Genomic DNA, 21,711 nt, shown 5'->3' on the forward strand with positions numbered 1-21,711 from the left:
GAGTTCCTTTTTTTAAATATAAACTTTAAATAGTAACTTTTAAAATTTGCTAACAAAGTAGTTCATCTCCAATTACATGTAATTGAGTAATCAAGTCTTGTAGCCTAGCCTAAGATATTAGCCAGGTTATTTCTGATTGTAAAAATGTCTTTTTTCTTATGTGTAACACGTAAAATTACATTTATGTCACCATATTATTACTGGGGTTTTTTCGATAACAGGCTTCGCTATGAGCAAAAACAAAAAAAGATTTGCGCACAGGACTCAGGCAAAGTTGTAGCATACGGCAGAAATTAATTAACACGTGTTCTATAACAGGCACATCTGTTGCTAACAGGCAATGGCTTTTTAGCATCAAGTGCTGCACATTTTCTTCAGGGGCATTGTATTTCACAAAAACATGTTCAAATAGTACTTGAATAGAAACAAAGTTTTGTAATTAGTGGCACCGATTTAAAATTGTTCTCAATTCATTGAGAATATTATAGATATTCTTTATAAAATGTTATGATTTCATATTCATCAATGATATAAATGCCACTGTAATGTTTTCTTTTTTACACTTAGAGTCTACCGCTTCTGCTTATTTGGGGTATGTATTTTTTTTCTTCTTTTCTTTCATATACATTTTCCAGGAAAGATAAAACTGAAAATGCTATATCTTCTGTTTTAGAACAAAAAGAAAACAATAACAATCAATGAAATTATTGAAACTGTGGAACAGCTGAAAAAACATGGCATGCAACTGGAGGACCATGCACTTCATAAAGAAGGCCCCTGGGGTCAAGTTTGCCTGACACTTGGTATTCAGAATAATAAAAATAACCGCTACAGAATTTGTGATGCATTTCGTCAGGTTAGTTCTTTTCACTTAATTTTTTTAAAAACATATTGTATTAAATTATTTAGTTAAAATCAAATTTATTAAAAATGTATTCCTGTTCTCTACAGAACTTGTCTATACCAGTCAAAGGGGATTCAGATAATGGACAAAAGCCACCAGAGCAGGTTCCATAAATAAAATTCTATGTGTTTGATATCAAATATGTTGGTATACCAAATTTTAGTCAATGTGTTACTGTTTAAATTATCTCTAAACTTAATATTGTCATTTTCAACAGGAAGAACTATCAGCTGCCGCTTCTCTGTCACCGGACATCTTCTCGCAGGTGGAAGGACAGCTGTCTCCTGAGCAGGTCAGTCATTAAAAATGCTTTCAAATAAGTTATGATTGGTGCTAGGATCATTGTTTAAATGACCACTTTATATTACATAAAAAATATTTTTTAAAACACAATATACAATTAAAAAAAATTTTTATCAACTGTTGTAACATAGAATGAAATTTATATTTCATGACACTTCTCAACATGAATTTTTGCTATATATTCTGACATTAGAAACACTGGTTGTTAATATACTTAAAATACACAAGTATTTCAAGTATATTTACTGATATTATAGTAGTTATGTAACATGGACAAAACGTTTTCTCACAACATAAATTTTTCCTCTTTTTTAGCCTAACAGCAACTCATCTGATGATGGATTCATAAGAATCAGGGTCCCACTTGAACAGACTTTTTTTTTCTTGAAATGGAAAGAATGGACTAATATAAAAAATAAGAGATCCCAAAGAGGATACAAGGGACTACAGTGGACAAATCTGATTTCAGACGGAATACGGACAGTGTTTCCATATTGTTCCTTTGCCTTCAAAAGGCACAGAGTCAAGGCTTTGGACTCAGTAAGAAAGGGCCCTTTCTTCTGGTGTCTGGGTTACTGCAGTTTTGAAGACTGTCCAGTCACTGTAGATAATGAAGACGATCTAAAGGCAAAAGTCAATTTTCAAGGTCTCGAGTGTGTGCACAACCACTATGAACTAAGAAGGCGGCCAGTAAGAGCTCATAAGAGAGATAAAATTGGCCATGAATTGGAAAACCAATTACCTAGAGCCATGTATCTGGAAAAAATGAGCAAAATGGATGATGATGTTGTGCAATCGGGGTGTAGAGATGAAGTTCCAACTCCTCAAGTGTTGAGAAACATAGCCTTGGAAATCCGAAAGAAAAGTCGTCTTCATCATAATGAGATTATGAGTCTCCAGTTAATGGTGGCAAACAAGAAGAACAGCCCAGAGGATGTATTGCAGAAAGTGATGTTACATCCAAAAGGTGTTTTTTTTTTTATGGTCTTCCAGGAGCATTGAGATTTTCCAGAGCCGCTGTCGGGAGGACATAGTTTATTTGGATGCTACAGGAAGTATCATGAATAAAAGAAAGGGTTCGCCTCCTTTCTATGTTTACGAACTTGTAGTAAGAAATCCATGGAAAACATCCTCTCCCCTACCAGTGGCTACATATTTAACATGTGACCATACCACTGGCTCAGTCACATATTTTTTGGAAGCATTTCTGACTGATGTTGCAAGGGCCTTTGGGCGCAAAGCCATGCGTTCACCTTTAATGCTTATGTGTGATGGATCTATGGTCCTAATGCAAGCTATCTGTTTAGCTTTTGCAAAAAAAAATCTGTCTGACACAATAAATCATTATTATAACATCGCTTCGGGGAAAGGAAACAAGGAAAACTTCGAGGTTCCAATTCTTCACAGATGCCTTAGTCATGTTATGAAGAATGCCAAGGAGATCTGTAAAAAGTAGTAAGTGTAGTCCTTTTAATACAGTATTCACTTGTTTGTTTTTTATTGTGACATGTGACATGGCATTTCATTTTTCAATTTGGGAAAACATTATTACTGTTTTGGAAACACTTAAAGATAATTTCTTCTTAAACTGCAGTGCACCAAAGAACTACCATCTTGCAATGCACACTGTTGGAGTCTTCACTACTGCAACATCCTTAAAAGACCTCACTGACATGGTTCGAAGTGCTGCAGTTGTTTTTGGGAGTCCTTGTAGTGGTGAGAATGTCGAAAAACATTTTCAAAAACTGCAGTTATGGATGCGGAAAGCCAATGTTGATGTTGATGGAAATGCCCGAAACTGAAAAGCTGATGAGGACCTGAAGGTAAACTGAAGTCAATTTTTATTAAAACTAAAGGCTAAACTTTTGCCTCTTATACATCTTTTTAAATACTTTGGAATAGCATAATAATCACAAGTAATTTTAAATGTTTTATACAACATAATGTTGGGTTTTTAGATTATAGATATGAAAGATGAGTGCACACAATGTTCAAATCACATAATTATTCTGTTTTGTCTGTTGGCTAGGGAGTCAAGGGAAACAACCTCTTTGGGAGACATTTTAAGGAGCTCATTTCCAACACATCATTGGAGATGGATGGTGAGGCAAACCCTTACTACAGCAAGGGGCTCATGGAGCACATCAGCAAATATCTTCTTCCTTTTTCTGGATTATGGTCTGCAATAATGTTAGGTAAGCCATTTTAAAGTAGACAAGTAATTAGTTTATAAAATGAAATTACACACATCAATATTATTCTAATCTTCAAAATCCAAAGGTGACCTTGGAAGACATGGCACTGGGAAAATGTATGAGCAGTACCACAACAAATACAATGCCTTAAGAAAGATCAAGAGACAAGTAAGACACATGATTTTTAGTATATATACATATTTGTGTGGTGTGATTGAGAAACGGCGGGTCCAGAGGAGTCATCTGTATTGCAGATCATACAACATTGCACACAACAACAATGTGTATCTTTAAAAAAAAAATCACATTTAATGATTTCTTAATTTGATTTTTCAGAATATTACTGAGAGTAATAAAACGCAGGGATAATGGAGAAGAGCCAGTGGGATCTGAAACATATCCGTCTACGTTCGGGAAGGCTCACCAGGCTGGATGACTTTGTTGTCCAGTATCAAATCAGTCACACAGCGCTGCTGAAGGAGTACGAAGACTCAAAAAGGATGCTTCAAAGAAAGGTTTGCAGAATGACTGGCTGATGTCCATCAATGCTTTGCCGTTTCAAAATGGAACATTAAAAAGAAGTCTTCTTGATGTGGTGGGATATTGAGGTGCCCCACTTTGTGATTTTATAGCTTGGTGGCACTGGTGTGTCTTACTGGACACTTTTGTGTGTTTTGCTTTATTGTAAATTAAGGAAAATTTTGTCACAGCATTTCACTTGTAATTCCTAAACAATGTTCAATGACTCCTATATTTTGTTCAGAAATTTAGAGTGGATGAAGAAAAATGGAAGGAACGTCGCCAAAAAAAGAAGGGGAGATATGTAACAGAAAGGTTTGCAAAATGACTGAATGAATCACTTTCACTCACACAAAGCAGAGTTATTTTGGGCTATTTTAAAATTTCATAATCAGTCATTTCACCTTGGCTCCAAACTCAAAGAGACACATTTTACTGGAAACCCTTTTTTCCTTCAGTTAGCTTTTTATTTCTACTCATCACAACTACCGAGAAAGCAAGATTCAAACCTCAGACCTGCATCTACAGGTATCTACAGTATCTACATCTACATTTTATTTATTACTCTCAGTAATATTGTGAAAAATCAAATTAAGAAATCATTAAATGTGATTTTTTTTAAAAGATACACGTTGTTGTGTGCAATGTTGTATGATCTGCAATACAGATGACTCCTCTGGACCCGCTGTTTCTCAATCACACCACACAAATACATACAGTGGGGCAAAAAAGTATTTAGTCAGCCACCGATTGTGCAAGTTCCCCCACTTAAAATGATGACAGAGGTCAGTAATTTGCACCAGAGGTACACTTCAACTGTGAGAGACAGAATGTGAAAAAAAAATCCATGAATTCACATGGTAGGATTTGTAAAGAATTTATTCGTAAATCAGGGTGGAAAATAAGTATTTGGTCAATAACAAAAATACAACTCAATACTTTGTAACATAACCTTTGTTGGCAATAACAGAGGTCAAACGTTTACTATAGGTCTTTACCAGGTTTGCACACACAGTAGCTGGTATTTTGGCCCATTCCTCCATGCAGATCTTCTCAAGAGCAGTGATGTTTTGGGGCTGTCGCCGAGCAACACAGACTTTCAACTCCCGCCACAGATTTTCTATGGGGTTGAGGTCTGGAGACTGGCTAGGCCACTCCAGGACTTTCAAATGCTTCTTACGGAGCCACTCCTTTGTTGCCTGGGCGGTGTGGTGTGGCACAGACACTGCAGACAGCGAGCTGCTTTCATGAACACGTGGTTGATCCACGTGGGTTTATATTAATGTAAGCTGACCTAATTACAGTTTTAGTTTTGCAAAACTGACAGTAAGTTTAGAAGCTGTATAGATGATGGCTGTGTGTGTGTGTGTGTGTGTGTGTGTGTGTGTGTGTGTGTGAAATAATAAAAACGAATAAATAATTAAATAAAAAGAAAAAGTATTAATATAATAATATGATCAACTGTCCTCACTGTTATTTCATAGTTTGAGTTTGGACCCCCAAAAAGGTCGTGCCTTAAATTCTGACTTTAACTAAATTAATTACAGGGAAATTTTCCATGTATTTTGTTACATAAATACACTGTAAAATGTTACATTTATCATAATCTGGTCAAATTAAATGTAGTTGATTGGTATTCATGCAGGTTATACCGAACACGGTTTACTTAATGGTTAATTAAGCGAATAAACAAGCCTGTGATTGCTGTATTTCTGCACAGTGTTCATAGTTCGTGTCATTGTGAGTTTGGTATTTGATTTATCTCCTGTTTTAGTTTTATTGTCAGAGTTTCTTAGTTTTACTTTTACTTTGATTCGTTGGGTTTCCGGTTTCCTGCCCTCCTGTGCGCCCTAATTTCATGTCAGGTATTCTCTGCTGTTGTAACCTTTTATTTTGGTAGTTATGTCTACTGTGTGCTGTTTCTGGTGTTGCTTTCTCTTCTTCTCATATTGAAGAGTTTTCAGTTACTGTGCACAAATGTACTCCATTTGTGTATAGGGGGTTTTCACATACTTCACTGAAGAGGTATGTGCCATCCTGCATAGACCTGATCCCCCTCTTCTGGCCCTCGCATGTAACATTTTCTAGATCCGCCACTGTTTGAATGCTGCAGTTTCAAACAGTCTAAAGCACAAAGTGTGGTCTGTGTTCACAGAGCAGCTCAGAGCAGATCTCACTGTTTACCTGCTGATGATGGAGATCTCAGAGGGGGAACGTTATCAGGTTTTTATCAAAGTTCAGCAGATCTTTGTTCACGGGCACAAAACATCTCATTTTACACTCTGATCCTCGAGGACACAGGAGGAGCTTCCAGACCAAACTGTCCTGCAGACTCTCTGAGAAGAACTGACACACAAACTGTGGTGAAATTTAGATTAACAAAGTCTGCAGACACGGTTAGCTGTAACCAACGCCTATATGACCATGTGCATGGGAGAGGAAACAGACGGTTAACACAGTCATGCGAGCTCTGAGCTCTCGAGGCGTGGCGGCACCTATTTATCCTCCCATAACATCAGCTACTTACTTCCTCTTCTCAGGCTCTGCGGTCTTCACCCCAGCATGTTCAAAACAGATGTCGCAGTTTCAAGTGACTTTAACCCTTAGATGCACACGTGGGGTCGTGACCTTCCTGCTGGCAGCTTCAGCTACAGCAGTGGTTCCCAAACTTTTTTTGCTGGGCCCCCCTTGTTTTACAAGAAAAATATTCGCGCCCCCCCTCGTGTGCGCGCACGCACGCACGAACACATGCACGAACATACTCCAACCACACATATTACCCATACCCATATTTTGCTCCATTGCGGTTTATTTCACACCTCAAACATTTAGTAAACAATTAAGCAAATAATTACAAGTAATCTGCAATAAATTACAGGTAGTAAGAAAATAAACTACTAACTCTTTTACACTATGTCCACACCTACACGGGTATTTTTGAAAACGCAGCTGTTTCGTCCACGTAAACGGCGTTTCGAATCACCGAGAACGGAGATTTTTTAAAACTCCTTTTTTGCGTTTACTGGACGAGGAATACAGAGTTCGTCATGCAATGTCAAAGGTATGTGCCTTTTTTCACGTCACGCTGTGTGCACGTTATTGTTTACATGAGATGAATTGCAGAATGATAGAGACAAAATATTGTTAATCTGACTATCTGCAGGTTTTACACGGTTACATATACACGCAGTTACTGTCCCTCCATTTACAAAGGCAGAGGCGTCACGGTGTAATTATTTTACATGTAGTTGTTTTTTCCTTCAATACATTTTTCAAAAAATCCCTCTGCAAAATGGGTTTAAAAACATAAACAGCTGTTGGATGCTGTTTGTCCGTGATTTGAACCGGGGAACAAATCATGGCAGGATCAGCCTGATGTTATTTGTATCCCGCTGTAACTTTACTGTATAAAGAGCAAACATCTCCAAAATGTCAGGAGTAGTTAGTCATTACAACAAGTGTTTGTGAACTACAAATCAAGAATGTGGGATACTATTTGTCCATGATTTAAACAGCCCAGCGCTGCTCCCAACGAAGGGAAAACCAATCCTGCAGGGAGACCTACCTCGGCACTTGTGCAGGTGAAGCCAAAGGGAAGATATGCTTCACCATATTTTCTAGTCTTTGGCTCAGAATAAAGTTGGTTTGGAAACATATTCAGCGATGCTTCATCTCCTGCTTTGCCTTTGTGTGGGCGCCTGTGCTAGCAGTGTCCAAGCGTTGTTTTTTTTTTTCCCCTTTTCATGCCGCGCCCCCCCTGCAATGGCTCTGCGCCCCCCCTAGGGGGCGGGCCCCACACTTTGGGAACGTCTGAGCTACAGAAACTCTGCAGGTACACACACACACACACACACACACACACACACACACACACACACACACACACACACACACACACACACACACAAAGTAGATTAGATTAGAACAGGATGTTCTGAGCACCCTGTTTGTTATCAGATGGATACTCAGTAGGTGAGGCCATAAATAAATGTCCCGTAGAGCTATTCATGAACCCAGGAAACAAAGAGAGAAAAGAACAGATTGGAGATCAGAGCTGAACACACACTTTTTTAAAAGCATGCAGGAGCCGTGAGGACGAGCACAGATTCATTCATTCATATCTGCTCTGTAATCTGAACTCTCTCTCTTTCTAATCTCATGTCTGAAGGTGAGAAGGACACCGTCTCCCTAACAGAAAAGCTTCTCCACCCACACAGCTGAAGAAGATATTTACAGTGTGTACAATGGCATCACTCTTCCACACACAGACAATCACTTGTTGATGCAGCGTGGTCCAGCTGGGAGTAAGGAGGTAGGAAAGCTGAGCCAGTGTTCCCGCTTTAAAGAAGGCACCTTCAGCCAATCACTGACTCCACCCACAACTCAGCATAGTGACAAATACTCAGTACAGGCTAAACAGCTCCACCCTCAGGCCAACATGGAGAAAAACATTCACACTGAAACAAGACAAATGATGATCTGGGCTCCAAACATTCATATCCAACACATGTAAAGCCTTCAAACGTCATCTGCTGTAAAACTGTAATGTTAGAAACATATGAAGATATTACACACACAATACAGACTGCAGCTCAGACAGCTGCTGGACAGATGTGTGTGTGTGTGTGTGTGTGTGTGTGTGTGTGTGTGTGTGTGTGTGTGAGTGTGTGTGTGTGTGTGTGTGTGTGTGTGAGTGTGTGTGTGTGTGTGTGTGTGAGTACTTTAACTCCTTTATTTCACACAGACAGCTTCAGCATTTGTTCTGCTTTCTCTGCTTTTATTTGAATGTAACAGAAAAACACGACTAGAATTTACACAAACGTGTTTACAGACTGACTTTAATGTGTTTCTGCACATGCTTGTCCTCTGGTCATGTGATCATGTGGTTTGTAGGAACGCTCCTCTTCCTCAGAGGATCCACCTGTGCTTCCTCTCCTCTCTCCTCCACCTGTTACAGTGAGGGAACGTCCTCCATGATGGAGGAGCTGCTGGAAAGTGCTGAGAGTTTCCTCCAGAGTGAGACCTCTGTCACAGTTCAGAGGATCTACGGCAGCAGAGACCTTCATGGACACTAAAAGTCTCAAACACACAACAACAACATCACACTGACTCCACTCTGACATCACTGATCAATAATCAAAGAACACACAGATCAAACTGATTGATCAGCCATCAGAGGAGTCGGATCAATGGAGCTGCTTCTGTTCCTGATGTCCCCTGTTTGATCCTGGACCTGAACTCTCCCTGCAGAGGAGACACAAGACAGTCAGACACACACACACACACACACACACACACACACACACACACACACACACACACACACACACACACGCACGCACACACACACACGCACGCACACACACACACACAAGTGACGGGTTTTCAAGGTGATAATTGCTCCACTAACAGTGAGACATGGATTCTTTTTTATTCATTGTTGTTGGATTTTTATTGTTGTAGCCCTGGCTATATAAGTAGCTCATTATTTAAATTTGTTCATTAAAATTGATAGTTAGCTGCAAATGTTTAATGTGTTCAAGAATGTATACAAATGCCTGCAAAGTATGTGATGTGTGACAGTTAAATGCACAACCTTTTTATTGGTATTTTGAGGTTTATGTCATTATTTTTGATACGGTATTGATATGTACTACAGCTCCAGTGAACCCTGAAGTAGTCTCAGGTAGAGGGGTGGGAGTAAGTGGAGAGCCGTGTGCTGCAGGAAGCGAGAGAGACGAGAGCTGAACAGCGTCGAGTGAACGCAGAGTTCATAGAAGGCGACAGACGTATTTTCGGGTTGACGGATAGTTAACTGGAGTCGAGAACTGTTGTACCCTACTGTGAGGTAAATGTGAATTTTGTCTGACACTTGTACCCAATGTTATTGTGTAAAACGGGCTAACTGCTAACCGCGATTAGCCGCTAGCATAACTGCTAACAGAGCCGCTAGCGTAGCCGAGCATATTCGCTAAGCTCTTGTTCTGCTCTGTTTTATTTATTAAGCTAATGCTAAGATTGAATGTTATGGCATGTGAACTGGCATTTAGCGGGGTTGTGTGATTCAGTAGGAGGAGACGGACGTCTTGCTGGCGTGTCAGAGACGTCCCTTCTGCTGGTGTGCTGAAGTTATGTGTTCACGTGGGAGTACGTGGAAAGGACGACTGTGAGTGCTGCTGCCGCGGCCTGCTGGTAGCCGTGACCCAGTTTCCCGCTATCCCCTTGAACTGCCTGGAGGTGTGAGTACTGTTGTTTGCACGTGCTTTTTATTTTTACTGCTTGGCAACAAGTGAAGCGGCCATATTGTTTTAGGTCCCAACGCACCGAGCCACGACTCAGGCCTGCAACGAGGGGCTTGCTAGCAGAAAGACTGTAGCACTTGAGGTGTGTGTGTGTTTGGTGAGAGTGCGTGTGGGCCCACAATATTATTTGATTATTTTGTTTCTGTTGAGGTAGATACCTCACCATTGTTTAACAAACTTGATTGATTTTACTTATTTTCTTTTGTGTTGTTAATTAAGCATTCACTAAAGTGGAGTTAACGTTATAATTGACCTGCTTGTGTGTGGTTTGTTTCCATATAGTTTAGTTTTATTGCATATTTAATACCATAAGCATTAAAAAGGGAGTATCAGTAGGAAAGTAACAACAGGAACCCAGCGCCCCTCTCAATAGAACGTGGGACGGGTGTTACATTGTGCTGGCTTGTTTCCCCTGATGCGTGTGAGGCTGTGAGTCAGCTGAAGATTGTTTACTCCCGTGAGGAGCTGCTACAACTTAACGTCTCGTATGGTGGTAAAGACCTTACTTCATGTATGCCGCATTTTATACGGAGAGATTTTAACAGAACAAGTGACAAAAGAAAAAGAGGGAGACTCAGAGGTGTCAAATTGCGTCTGAGGAGACAACAGGTTGGACTCCCCTGGCCTCTGTAGCTTCTTTCCTCTAGACGAAGGTTTCTAGTTCAAAGAAAACAGTTTTGTCTCTGCTGCCGTCACTAAACACAATAAGAACTGTTTTATTTGATTCATCTTGATCTATATTGTTTTTTATTGCTTGTGTAATAATCAAATGTGTTTGTCAGGGTTTAATGGGTGGGTGTGTGTTTTGTGAGGGGATGCCAAATGTTATAATTATTTCCATAAAGCCAATTTATCTATGGGTATAAATAAAGTAAACTTGAACCCTTAGGTAAAATTTAGACTAACTGTAACCCTGACAGTAAAACCACGTTTGACTTAAAACTTGTTGGACCAGACATTTTGTCCCCACGAGTATAGTGCCAATGTTCTGTCCTCACAAAGATGTGTAAACATGTACACACAAACCTCTGATTTTGAGCAGCACTCTCTTCATTCTAACCAGAGCTCCATTCCTCCTCACGTCACACACATATCTTCCACTGTCTCTCTCTGTGGGGTGTTTCAGGGTCAGACTGAGGTCTCCAGTTTCCAGCAGGTCTTCATTCATCTTTGTTCGGTCTCTGTAATCCTGGTGCTGTTCTTCAGGTTTGTCAGAGCCGTTCTCATACACGTGGACCTTTGTGTATGAACTGTCCATCCACTCCACTTCAGCATCTTCAGGCAGGTTTTGTGTGGTTCTGAAGGGCAGCTGGACAGACTCCGCCCCCTCCTCCACCTCCACCTGACAGTCTGAGAGGACAACAAACACAACATGAGCTGTACAAAGTGTGATTGGTGTTCACAGAGCAGCATCATGTGACTCTTGTTCTGCACTAAATGAAGCGATGGAGTGGCGCCTCCTTCAGGCAGAGAAACAGCTCATGGAGAGAAATAATTATTAGAGCAAAAACAAGAGTGGAGCTGCAAATAAGGCCGAGAGGAACGCTGCAGAAAACTGTTCATGTGTGAATTCATAACTTCATAGATTTATAAAATCAGAGCTGCTTCTATTTCTAATATGACAGCTGTACATTAGAGCTGGAACACTTTAAATGTGAGCCATAAAAACATGATTGTCATGGAGCGGCTGTGTGAAGGCAAGAGAGGACCCAAATGCACGGCTCTAGACACACGGGGGTGAACTCAAAGGCAGGTCTTTATTAACAGGAACATAAGAAGACATACAAAACTGTACTGGGAGAAACTAAAGCTGAGGCGCTGGGAAGACATGGGAAATGCACACAACCTAGAGGGACGACGCAACATGGAACAAAGGGACACTCTGACATAAATACACAGAAGGCAATGAGGGAAGTGGGAACACACGGGGAACACAGCTGAGGACAATTACTCATGACCGAGCGGGGAGGACACGAAACTGAAAATACTGACACCGAGATGTGGACCTTAAACACAACACAGTACACAGAGATGAGCACAGACAGAGAAAGGCAGAGAACAAGGATGAATACACGAGGGGATGAGGAGAACACAGAACACAAAGGACGGGAACACGGTACCAGAACAAACATCACAATAAAAGCATGGACACGGGGGGAATCCAAATACCAAACCAAACAATCCAATGAACATAAGGAACAAAATACAAAACCACAGGAAAACTGAGAAAACTGGGTCAAAATGACCCAGGACCATGACAATGATACTCTACAAGTGCATTCAGCTCTGACACTGTCACATCATGAAGGAGACGTGGAAATCACTTTGTTACACAAATCAAAGTCAAATCAATTCTATTGATGGAATATTGTGTGATCAATAGACTGATCAGTTTCTAATCTGTCATCTATCAGCTGGAAATCCAGCAGTGTCAAACAGACTGGGCAGCAGATTAGGACCAAACACAAACACATTGAGACTTTTTCTTCAGCAGTTGCAGGTAAACTGCAGCAACAATGCGACTCAGACAGTTTCTCTATAACTGCAGGGCTTCCTGCGCTGCTGTTAGTCAGATACAGATCAACAGGTTGTGGATAGAAAGCAGATTCCTTCAGCAGAGGATCCAGATCACACTTGAAGCATGTCGTCGGGAAAACCATCAGTGAAAATGGGACACAATCAGGAGCCAGATCCTCTCTGCTAACATATCATATGGAGTCCAGCAGGAAACACTCCATCAAGCACCTGTCCACACCTGCCCACACCTGCTGACCGCTCCGTCACTGACTGACGTCCCCCAGGTCCTAGTCCCTACCATCTCAGTTCCACTCTAAACACTAATACATGTTCAGCTGGACTCGGAGCCTCTGGAGACATTTTGGATGTTCCAGTCATGATAACTAACAGGACAGTTTGTGCAAGGTGGAGAAAATCTGCTGCATCATCCCATTGATGAAGCATTCAGCTCCACCTTACAGTTTCTCTGCTGCCTCCATCCACCTTGGTTCACTTTGCTCTTCTTAATGTTGGAGCTCTGAATAGTCAGGCTTTTATTCTGAAGGATTTTACAACTTCCCATCAGCTTGATTTGATGTTTTGAACAGAAACAGGATAAAATCTGGAGAGGACTGTCTACAAGGTCTTAAATAATCAGGCCCCATCTTATCTTAATGACCTTGTAGTACCATATCACCCTATTAGAGCACTTCGCTCGCACTCTGCAGGCCTACTTGTTGTTCCTAGAGTATTTAAAAGTAGAATGGGAGGCAGAGCCTTCAGTTTTCAGGCCCCTCTTCTGTGGAACCAGCTTCCAGTTTGGATTCAGGAGACAGACACTATCTCTACTTTCAAGATTAGGCTTAAAACTTTCCTTTTTGACAAAGAATACACAACTCATGCACAATTACAAGCTGTATTTTTGGGGATTCATTTTTACTATGCAACAAACCCAATAAATCCAAATTGTTAATAAGCCTGAAACCTGAATGATCAACAAAGGAAATGTAAGTCTGAATCTCAAGGGACATGCACATGGATGTGTGTACAATCATTAGGCAACTAAAGGAAAAACTCAACAAATAAAATCTCCAAAAGTTGATTCTGTTCATCTGGACGTAGCGTTTTCTGGGAGAAACATTTCGTCACTCATCCAAGTGACTTCTTCAGTCTCAGCTGACTGCAGGTTTCCCCAAGCTTATAAACAGTACATTTGCATAATGACTGAAACCAGCCCACTGAAGGAACAATGGGCTGGGAGGTCAGTTTCTTTATAATTATGCAAATGAAAATTCTCATGACCATTGATCAACAACCACTGATCAAAGACCACTTATCAATGGCCATGAGTACCATTCACAGAGAGTTGGGGAATGGTTGCAATCGCAGAATTGTAAGATGCCTAAATAAATAAATAAAACAAACAAACAACACTCAAAAATATTTAGTATCCATGTAGCCACCTTTCTTTTCAAGGACCCTTAAAACCGTGACCTTCTTGAATGCGGCTGACTTTTTTTCTGTACTATTGCTTGAAGAAAGTATCCTTTAGCAGTTTTGAAAATTTATTTTAAGTCCATCTTCAACATGAAATGACCCAACTAGCTCATCTATGATAATAGCAGCATAAACCAGTACACCTCCATCTTGTTGGTGTCTGACTCTAAGTGGTGCCCTTTATCGGTTCAGGATTCATCCACGAGCCCATCAACAGCCATCAAGATTTTCCTTTTCTAATTCAGCCTCCCACCCACTCTAAAAAGGTTGCTCTCCCTCCCTGATCCTGGTTCTGTTGGAGGTTGCTTCATATTAAATTCTTCCTTCCCACTGTCACCAAATGCTGCTCAGAGGGGATCATCTGACAGTTGGTTTTCCTGCTAATACTGTAAGATCTTTACATGTGTATAAAGGCTCTTATCTTCAATCTGTGTTAAATTACTGTTTGATTTTTAAAGTTCAAGAAATAAATACGATTTTTTCTGTTTTACAAAGATTTCTGTCTGAAAACATGGGCTTTAACTTCAGGCAGACTTAGTGAAGACTAATATATTAAAGTTTGGAGTTTGCTGCTGACCTTTGACCTGCAGCTGAACATCTGTCAATCTGGGTTCTTCTCCCGTCACTCTGATGGTGCAGGTGTAGTTGCCGCTGTCAAAGATGTGGGGTTTCCTCAGAGTGAGGCTGAAGTCTCCAGTCTGCAGAGCGTCAGTCTTCATGGATGTTCGGTCTCTGTAACACTGGTTTTGGTCTGTCAGTTCATCTCCTGCCTGGCTACGCTGGTGGACGACTGGGGGATCGAGGTCGTGGCGGCTCCAAACCAGAGTGGGACGTGCAGGTACAGAAGTGTCCTGGCAGGTGAGCAGGACAGACTCCACCCCCTCATACACCTCCAGAGCCGAGGCATGCTGGGAAACTGAGGACACAGAGACAGAAACATGAATCAGCTGTGTGTGAGTCTAAACCTGAACTCTGCATCAGTTCACTCAGAGACCTGTCAGAGTTTAGAGTCAATCTAAATGATGAGAATCTGTGCTTATATAAAACATCAGCTACCTGAAGTCCTCAAATATAAATGAGATCCTCTGTTCTTCGATGTTATTGGACCTGAACTGAAAACATTAAGGAGGTCAGAATAAAAACCAGGCTACGCTGTCACGCTCTTTTACATTAGTTTGTTGCTGCTCTCTCTGGTCAGTGTAAAGTTAAGGACACATAAAACCGTCTGTGTGGGCGATCTGAAGCCTGTCAGTGTTCAGGATACAGTCAGCTGTGGTTACTCTGGATGAACTGGTCCTTTAAACAGACCAGAGGCAGAGAAAACAGCGTGTATCTGACAGGAAGTTTAACCACACAGTCATTAATGGATATGATCACTGTTACCATGGTTACATATTCATTAATGGTCAGAGGAATCTCACTCTTTATGATAAACATCCAGCTCAGAAAGCTCTTCAGTAGAACCAGTGTTAGAAATGAAACACAGCACAGCATGCTGGGTAATTACAAGGACTCCCGTCAGGCACAGGGAGGCACGTCCCCCTAACTACTCATGCTGATTAACACAACACACATGTTACATGCACTTCTCTCCACGACCACTAGATGTCTCCACACTCTGTGCTGACTCCAATGATCAGAGCTGCTGAGCCTGTTTGCAGACAGAGGAGGAGCTCCTGCTGATCCGTGTGGGACTAAAAAGCTCTGATAACGTCCATCCAGCAGCTGATAACAGGGACATTTGGTGCCATGTCAGAGCTGCACAGTCAGTCATCAGTTTGGCTCTTTAGTTTGAAGAGTTCAAAGCAGCAGCAGAGAATCTAAAGTGTGTCACACAGCACCAAGTTTCCTTTGGTCACGTATGAAATGTGAGTCAGAGCTTCAGCTACACAACAACACACACAGCAGCTGATTGTAACATGAGCTCATCTGAAAGCCACCAAGAAGAATCCAGAGATTTGAAAGTTGCTGCTTTGGATTGTTAGTTTGATCTGAATCAGAATCCAGTGTTTGATGGAAATCTCCTCCTGCTGCACTTCAACACATTAAAGAGAGAGAGATGAAAGAAAAGCTGATGATGAGAGCAGAGAGAGGAAGGTGTACGTACCGTGCAGGAGGATCACAAACACCACAAACATCTTCATGTTCCTGTCAAACTCAGAGGCTCTTTAAAAGCCCTTCAGGACATCAGCTCACAGCAGCTTCACTTTCCTCTGCTGATCATCTACTGACACTCTCACACTGCTCACACTGTCACAGCTCAGAGTTCAGCTTCACACTTTGTTAAAGCACATCTGTGGAATGAAGTCCGGCCGGCCACAGATCACTTCTGAGGAAAGAGGAGGACGTCGGCTTTCCTCGTAGTTTCACGCCCGAGCGCTCCGGTTGGAGGCGGCTGCTGCGGCCTCACCCTGACACGCACAAAGCTCCGCCTTCAGCTGGATTTCCTCTCCATAGATGTGTTTCCATGCAGATCATGGACATAAAGCAGCTCCAGGATGAAGAGTGTGAAAGAACTTCTTCCACTACAGTATTCATCACAGCACTGTGGCACTCCACAAACCCTCACGCTGTCTCAATCCCTGTTTCCAGTTTGACTGAGAGAAGGCCTGAAGCTCAGCCAATCACAGGACAGGTAGAGATCAGCTGACAGTGATTTGAAGCTGTCAGGGTGAGGCTGCTTCATGCAGGTGTGAAACTATGAGGAAGCTGAACGCCTCCTCTTTCCTCAGAAGTGATCTGTGGCAGTCTGCCATCATGTTTGCCTGCTCACACTAAATGTGACTCACTGGAAGCTGACACAAACTCTGATTGTGTTTGTGCTGCTCACACTTTACTGGAACACACTCAGCTGTGAAAACACAAAGCTTTGTCTTCATGTGTGTTTGTGCTGTTTGAACAGGACCTCCTTTCTTAGTTCAACTCTTCATTTTTTCTTTCATGGACAAAATGAATTTGTGATGAATGAGGATGATATTGAGTCAGGAGCTGTTTGACTTTGTGTTTTTCAACACTTTGAACTTTGTGTGATTGTTGTTGTGATTTTCCACTGTGATGCTTCACACCCTCCTGCTTTACATTGGACTGTTTCCATCAATGAACTGGAAAGCTAGAACAAAAATACTCAAGAAAACGTCAGGAGAGACACAGCACGAGGGAGAGCTGACGTTAACGACGTGACACTGACACAAAGGCTGTATCCCAATTCAGGGTCCGCAGCCTCAACGGTCCTCAAGGGCCACGTACTCAAAGACCGCTAAGGCCGGAAGTGCGAGGCTTGTGAAATGGGCGGTCTAGCCTCCGTCGCGCTTCCCAGGTTGCCTAGCAACCATGATAGCTGAAAACGTGTGGTTGACAGAAATGAAGGATTTTGTTCGTTTGTTTGTTTCTACATGAGCTTTGTGTGATTTAATAAGTATCTGAGGCTGAGACCACAGGACTGTAAAACATGATTGTTGGGCTTCATATCTGTACTGAACAGTTATTTAAGATTAACTGGTAAATAACAAATAGTTAATGTTGTTCATGAGACTAAAGTCAGTGTAAATATAATATGGCCAATATTATAGTTATTATATTAATCATTATAAGTTATTACAGCAGTGAGTTTGAACTCTCAAATCAAATCACTTCTATTGTCACATCACATGTGCAGGTACACTGCTACAGCACATGTGAGTGAACTCTGTGTCAAACACTGAGCTTCAGTAAAGATTCAAGTTGCAGCTGTTTATATGTCCTATCACCTTAAATCTTCAATCAAAGACACTCAAGTATCTGTGACAGTGTATCTATAGATGTATTATATATAAGAGGCAAATGTTGTTCCTTCAGTATGTTGGCATTATTACATTTGGCTCAATGCTTACATATATGTGTAAAAAGGAAAATGTACGAGCTGTGATAACTGTGTCTGATAGAATGAAGAGTAGACTGATATATGAAATATTCCTTTATTGGGTGAGAAAATCAGACCATGTCATAACTGCTTTAAGTCACACAGAATAGATATCAGAGCCTTAAACAGGCTGACTTCTGCTAAATGGGTCAAACTGGGCAGAAAGTCTACAAACACATAACATCCTTATAGAATATGATGTAACACTATAGATCAACTTACCTCAGAATATATAAAGCATAGAAACAATTACAGCAATATGATGCAACAAACACAGCAGTGCTACTAATCCAAAATACTCAAAGCTTCATAGAACTGAAACAAACATTTATTTTTAGCTCCATTCTGCTGCTGATACATACTTTAGGTTTCTGAACATTAAACTTGCTGCTGCCTTTCATAGTGTGTAACTTGAAGGCCCTGAGTACTTTCTCCCACACTGAAAACACTGGATGATAACATTATTTGAACATTACCTAATAAGACTGATTCAGGACAGACAGTTAGTTATTCTAAACTTTCCTAGCAGTCCTTCACAAACAGGGAACAGTCTGTCTATTCTCTCCATCTGTCAGCTGCTGCTGGCTCTTCCTTCTCCTCTTCCTCACACACTGCTGAGTTTGTCCTGGTGGATCATCAGGGGTGCAAAGCCTCACAGATGATGTGCAGCAGTGGGTCCCTCAGTCTGTCCTCACTCTGGACACTTGCAGTCGTCACACATGGAAATCAAATGTGTGATGAGCTGCAGGATTCAAACACAAGTGTAACTTATAAACACATGTTCATACTTTTATTCCACAATCAGAGAGAAAGAAACAGAGAGAGAGTGCAGGACAGACACACAGGTGACAGTCTCAGGTGTACACACTGCTACAAAACAGGAGGATTTAGTGTTTGTGTTATTAACTCATACGTACACTGTGTCTTTGTGTGAGGGGGGAAATTTGTATCTTAATATTCAAATACTGAGTACACAGAGAGTGTGTGTTAGTACAGATGGTTATTTACTGCACAGCTGTCTGCATGAACACCAGAGAAGAACCAGATGTAAGTTTCTAACCTGCAGGCTCATTTCATGTCTGTGTACAGAGGTGCTGTGTGGACCACATTTGAACTATTGCTTCTTTCTGCTTGGACAATTTTAAACAGATGATCATTTATTAAGAAGAATCATATATTTCTTACAGCAGTGTGTGATAAACTAGATATCTGTGTTTAATATAAAGTGCTGCGTGTCCATCAAACACTGAAGAGCTGCTGGATTCATTGTTTCCTCCAAATGACAGAAAAGTCATTTTCATGTGACAGAGCGACGATGCAGTGGAGTCTGTTTCTGCTTCTTCTGATGGGTGAGTGATCATTTTACCAGGGCTCCTGATTGTTTCCACCTAAAATCCTTTAGTTTGATCAGGACTCATTAAACAAATGAACTCTTACTGAGAAAATCCAGGATTCACCTGTAAACTGGACAGTTTGATGGGAACATGAGTTTCCTGCTTGTATCAGCAGATATTCAACAGTATTTCTTCTGTTTTAGGTCAGTGTGTCTTCATCACATGTCAGCTGTATGAGTACCACTTTATTAAAGAAGAGATGAGCTGGGATGAAGCACGGGCATACTGCAGAGAGAACTACACAGACCTGGCCAAAGTGTTTGACCTGACAGACATGAGAAGACTTCAAGACTCTGCACAGAATCAAACACAAGCCTGGATTGGACTGTACAGCGAGCCAGGAGACAACAGGAGGTGGCACTGGTCTCTGCCGGGGGAGGAATACACTGAAAATGAGACCTGTTGGAGAGCTGGACAGCCAAATGATTATGGTGGCACCCCTGAGAACTGTGTGATAATAGGAGACAAATGGGCAGATTACCCATGTAGTGGCAAATTTCAGTTCATCTGCTATGACGGTGAGAATATGTGAACAGTAATATGATAATACAATATTTAATAATGTTATAATGTAGTTTATAATCTGAGTTATATCACATGTTCCTGAAAGAGACATTTTGAAGAATGAGATAAATTAGCTGATAAAGATGTTTTTGTGTTTTTCTGTTGATTTGACAGAAACAATGAAAAACAACAAAACCTTTCATTTGATTAAGACATCTGTGACCTGGACTCAGGCTCAGAGCTACTGCAGACAGCATCACACTGACCTGGCCAGTGGACTCGATCAGATATACAGTGAAGAGTTTAAGACGCTGCAGAACTCTACAGGCTCTAATGTGAACTTGTGGATCGGCCTGTTCAGAGACAGCTGGAGGTGGTCAGATGGGAGTAACTTCTCTTTCAGATACTGGGACATGGACTCATTTAATGATGGACTAAACAACAGAACATGTGCTATGACTCTGTTAGAGAGATCAGGAAGATGGAGCTCTGCTGGATGTGACCAAAGAAAGCCTTTCTTCTGCTATGATGGTGAGTTTACACAGATTTATCTCAGCTGTTTGTCCAATAGATGAACAGCTGGAGTCACTGAGAGGATTTAGGTCAGTATGTTTCTTCAGCCACTTATTTCTGCAGGTGAAGATGTTTAGCTGATGGTTGGAACACAGATTTCTCTGTAGAGCTGCTGATTCATCTGAAAAATTACTGAAATGTTTTCTTTTGTTCTTCTAGTGAAACTGGACCAAACATCTGTCTCTGATTTTATGGCAGATAATCTGATCCTGATCAGGGAAAACAAAACCTGGGAGGAAGCCTTGAATTACTGCAGACAGAAACACCATGACCTGGTTTCAATCAGCAACCCTCATCAGCAGCGATGGGTCCAGGAAAGAGCCAAAAAGGCCTCGACTCCTTTCGTGTGGCTGGGACTGCGATACTCCTGCACTCTGGGTTTATGGTTCTGGGTCAATGACAACCTAGTGTGCTATGAGAGGTGGGCTTCAGGGGGAAAGACTGAAGACTGTGGCATGTCTGCAGCCATGACCACAGGAGGGCAGCACGAGTGGGTCAGTCAGAGGGAGAATGAGACATTTAATTTTATTTGTTTAAAACGCTAAAGTTTAAACCTAAAGTCACTTCTTAGCTGCACATGTAGATTTTCTGGGGTGAACTCTGTGTTTCTGCTCAGTGTTTACAGTCTCTGGGTTTGAAATGGGAGAAAAATGACCAACAGATTTTTACCTGCAGCTTAGATATTTGCAGAGAGCAGTCTGTGTTTCATTTCCTCTCCTTTACCAGAGTCAGGAGCATCTTGGTTTCTTCCTTCATTGTTGCTGGATTGGTTCATTATTAAACTGTAGCAGGATATTTGTTTTATTTAGTTCAGATATGGTGATGGTTTTAATGTTTCTTCTTCTTGTGCTGTAAATCTTTGTATCACACCATTGTATCCTCAGCTTGAATTACAAAGCCTGTCACTAAAAGCAGGTAAAACCATGTTTGTGTCATGATTCCATATGAGCTCTATAATCTGATCATGTGTTCATGAAGCCAAATAAACCACTGTGTAATTTCAAAAATCTAAATGACTTATACAGCTTAATTTAACCAAGTCTGTCACTGTTACTGTTACGGTTTGGAGGACTAGAGAGGCACGGCTTCACTTGCGACACGTGGAAGGTGTTATGGATTTTCATAT

At 41.2% G+C, this 21,711-nt stretch overlaps 3 protein-coding genes, 2 long non-coding RNA genes and 1 pseudogene across 7 annotated transcripts in view; 5 read left to right on the forward strand and 1 right to left on the reverse strand.

Annotated features, from left to right (window-relative positions):
• Positions 1–21,711, forward strand: part of LOC148103212 (CD276 antigen-like) — a 41,094-nt gene that overhangs the window by 5,128 nt on the left and 14,255 nt on the right. The gene's annotated exons all lie outside the window — the stretch shown is intronic.
• LOC148103213 (uncharacterized) lies at positions 703–1,154 on the forward strand. The gene is made up of 3 exons (XR_015718569.1): positions 703–856; positions 952–1,008; positions 1,122–1,154. It is a non-coding gene; the product is annotated as an uncharacterized LOC148103213 (long non-coding RNA).
• Positions 1,158–2,970, forward strand: LOC148103214 (uncharacterized; annotated as a pseudogene). Its single transcript, XR_015718666.1, has 3 exons — positions 1,158–1,196; positions 1,523–2,662; positions 2,802–2,970. The product of XR_015718666.1 is annotated as an uncharacterized LOC148103214 (transcript).
• LOC148103215 (uncharacterized) lies at positions 2,974–3,889 on the forward strand. Its single transcript, XR_015718562.1, has 4 exons — positions 2,974–3,030; positions 3,237–3,402; positions 3,488–3,570; positions 3,739–3,889. It is a non-coding gene; the product is annotated as an uncharacterized LOC148103215 (long non-coding RNA).
• Positions 8,760–16,360, reverse strand: LOC148103216 (uncharacterized). Its single transcript, XM_087839468.1, has 4 exons — positions 16,324–16,360; positions 14,794–15,132; positions 11,250–11,621; positions 8,760–9,165 (listed from the first exon to the last, which is right to left on the reverse strand). The coding sequence occupies exons 1-4, from the start codon at positions 16,358–16,360 to the stop codon at positions 9,074–9,076; spliced, it is 840 nt and encodes a 279-aa protein (XP_087695594.1). The 3' UTR covers positions 8,760–9,073.
• On the forward strand, positions 14,822–21,567 carry LOC118453525 (C-type mannose receptor 2-like). 2 transcript variants are annotated; one of them, XM_087838616.1, is made up of 4 exons: positions 14,822–15,074; positions 19,401–20,026; positions 20,187–20,543; positions 20,745–21,567. In XM_087838616.1, the coding sequence occupies exons 2-4, from the start codon at positions 19,708–19,710 to the stop codon at positions 21,128–21,130; spliced, it is 1,062 nt and encodes a 353-aa protein (XP_087694742.1). In that variant the 5' UTR covers positions 14,822–15,074; positions 19,401–19,707; the 3' UTR covers positions 21,131–21,567. The 2 variants fall into 2 exon arrangements, with proteins under 2 accessions (XP_087694742.1, XP_087694741.1); XM_087838615.1 differs by lacking the exon at positions 14,822–15,074 and having other exon boundaries at positions 19,260–19,463; positions 19,652–20,026.

The sequence above is a fragment of the Neolamprologus brichardi genome, chromosome 3 (assembly GCF_056152115.1).
Source record: "Neolamprologus brichardi isolate AB-2024 chromosome 3, ASM5615211v1, whole genome shotgun sequence".
In the NCBI taxonomy this organism is placed as follows: Eukaryota; Metazoa; Chordata; class Actinopteri; order Cichliformes; family Cichlidae; genus Neolamprologus; species Neolamprologus brichardi.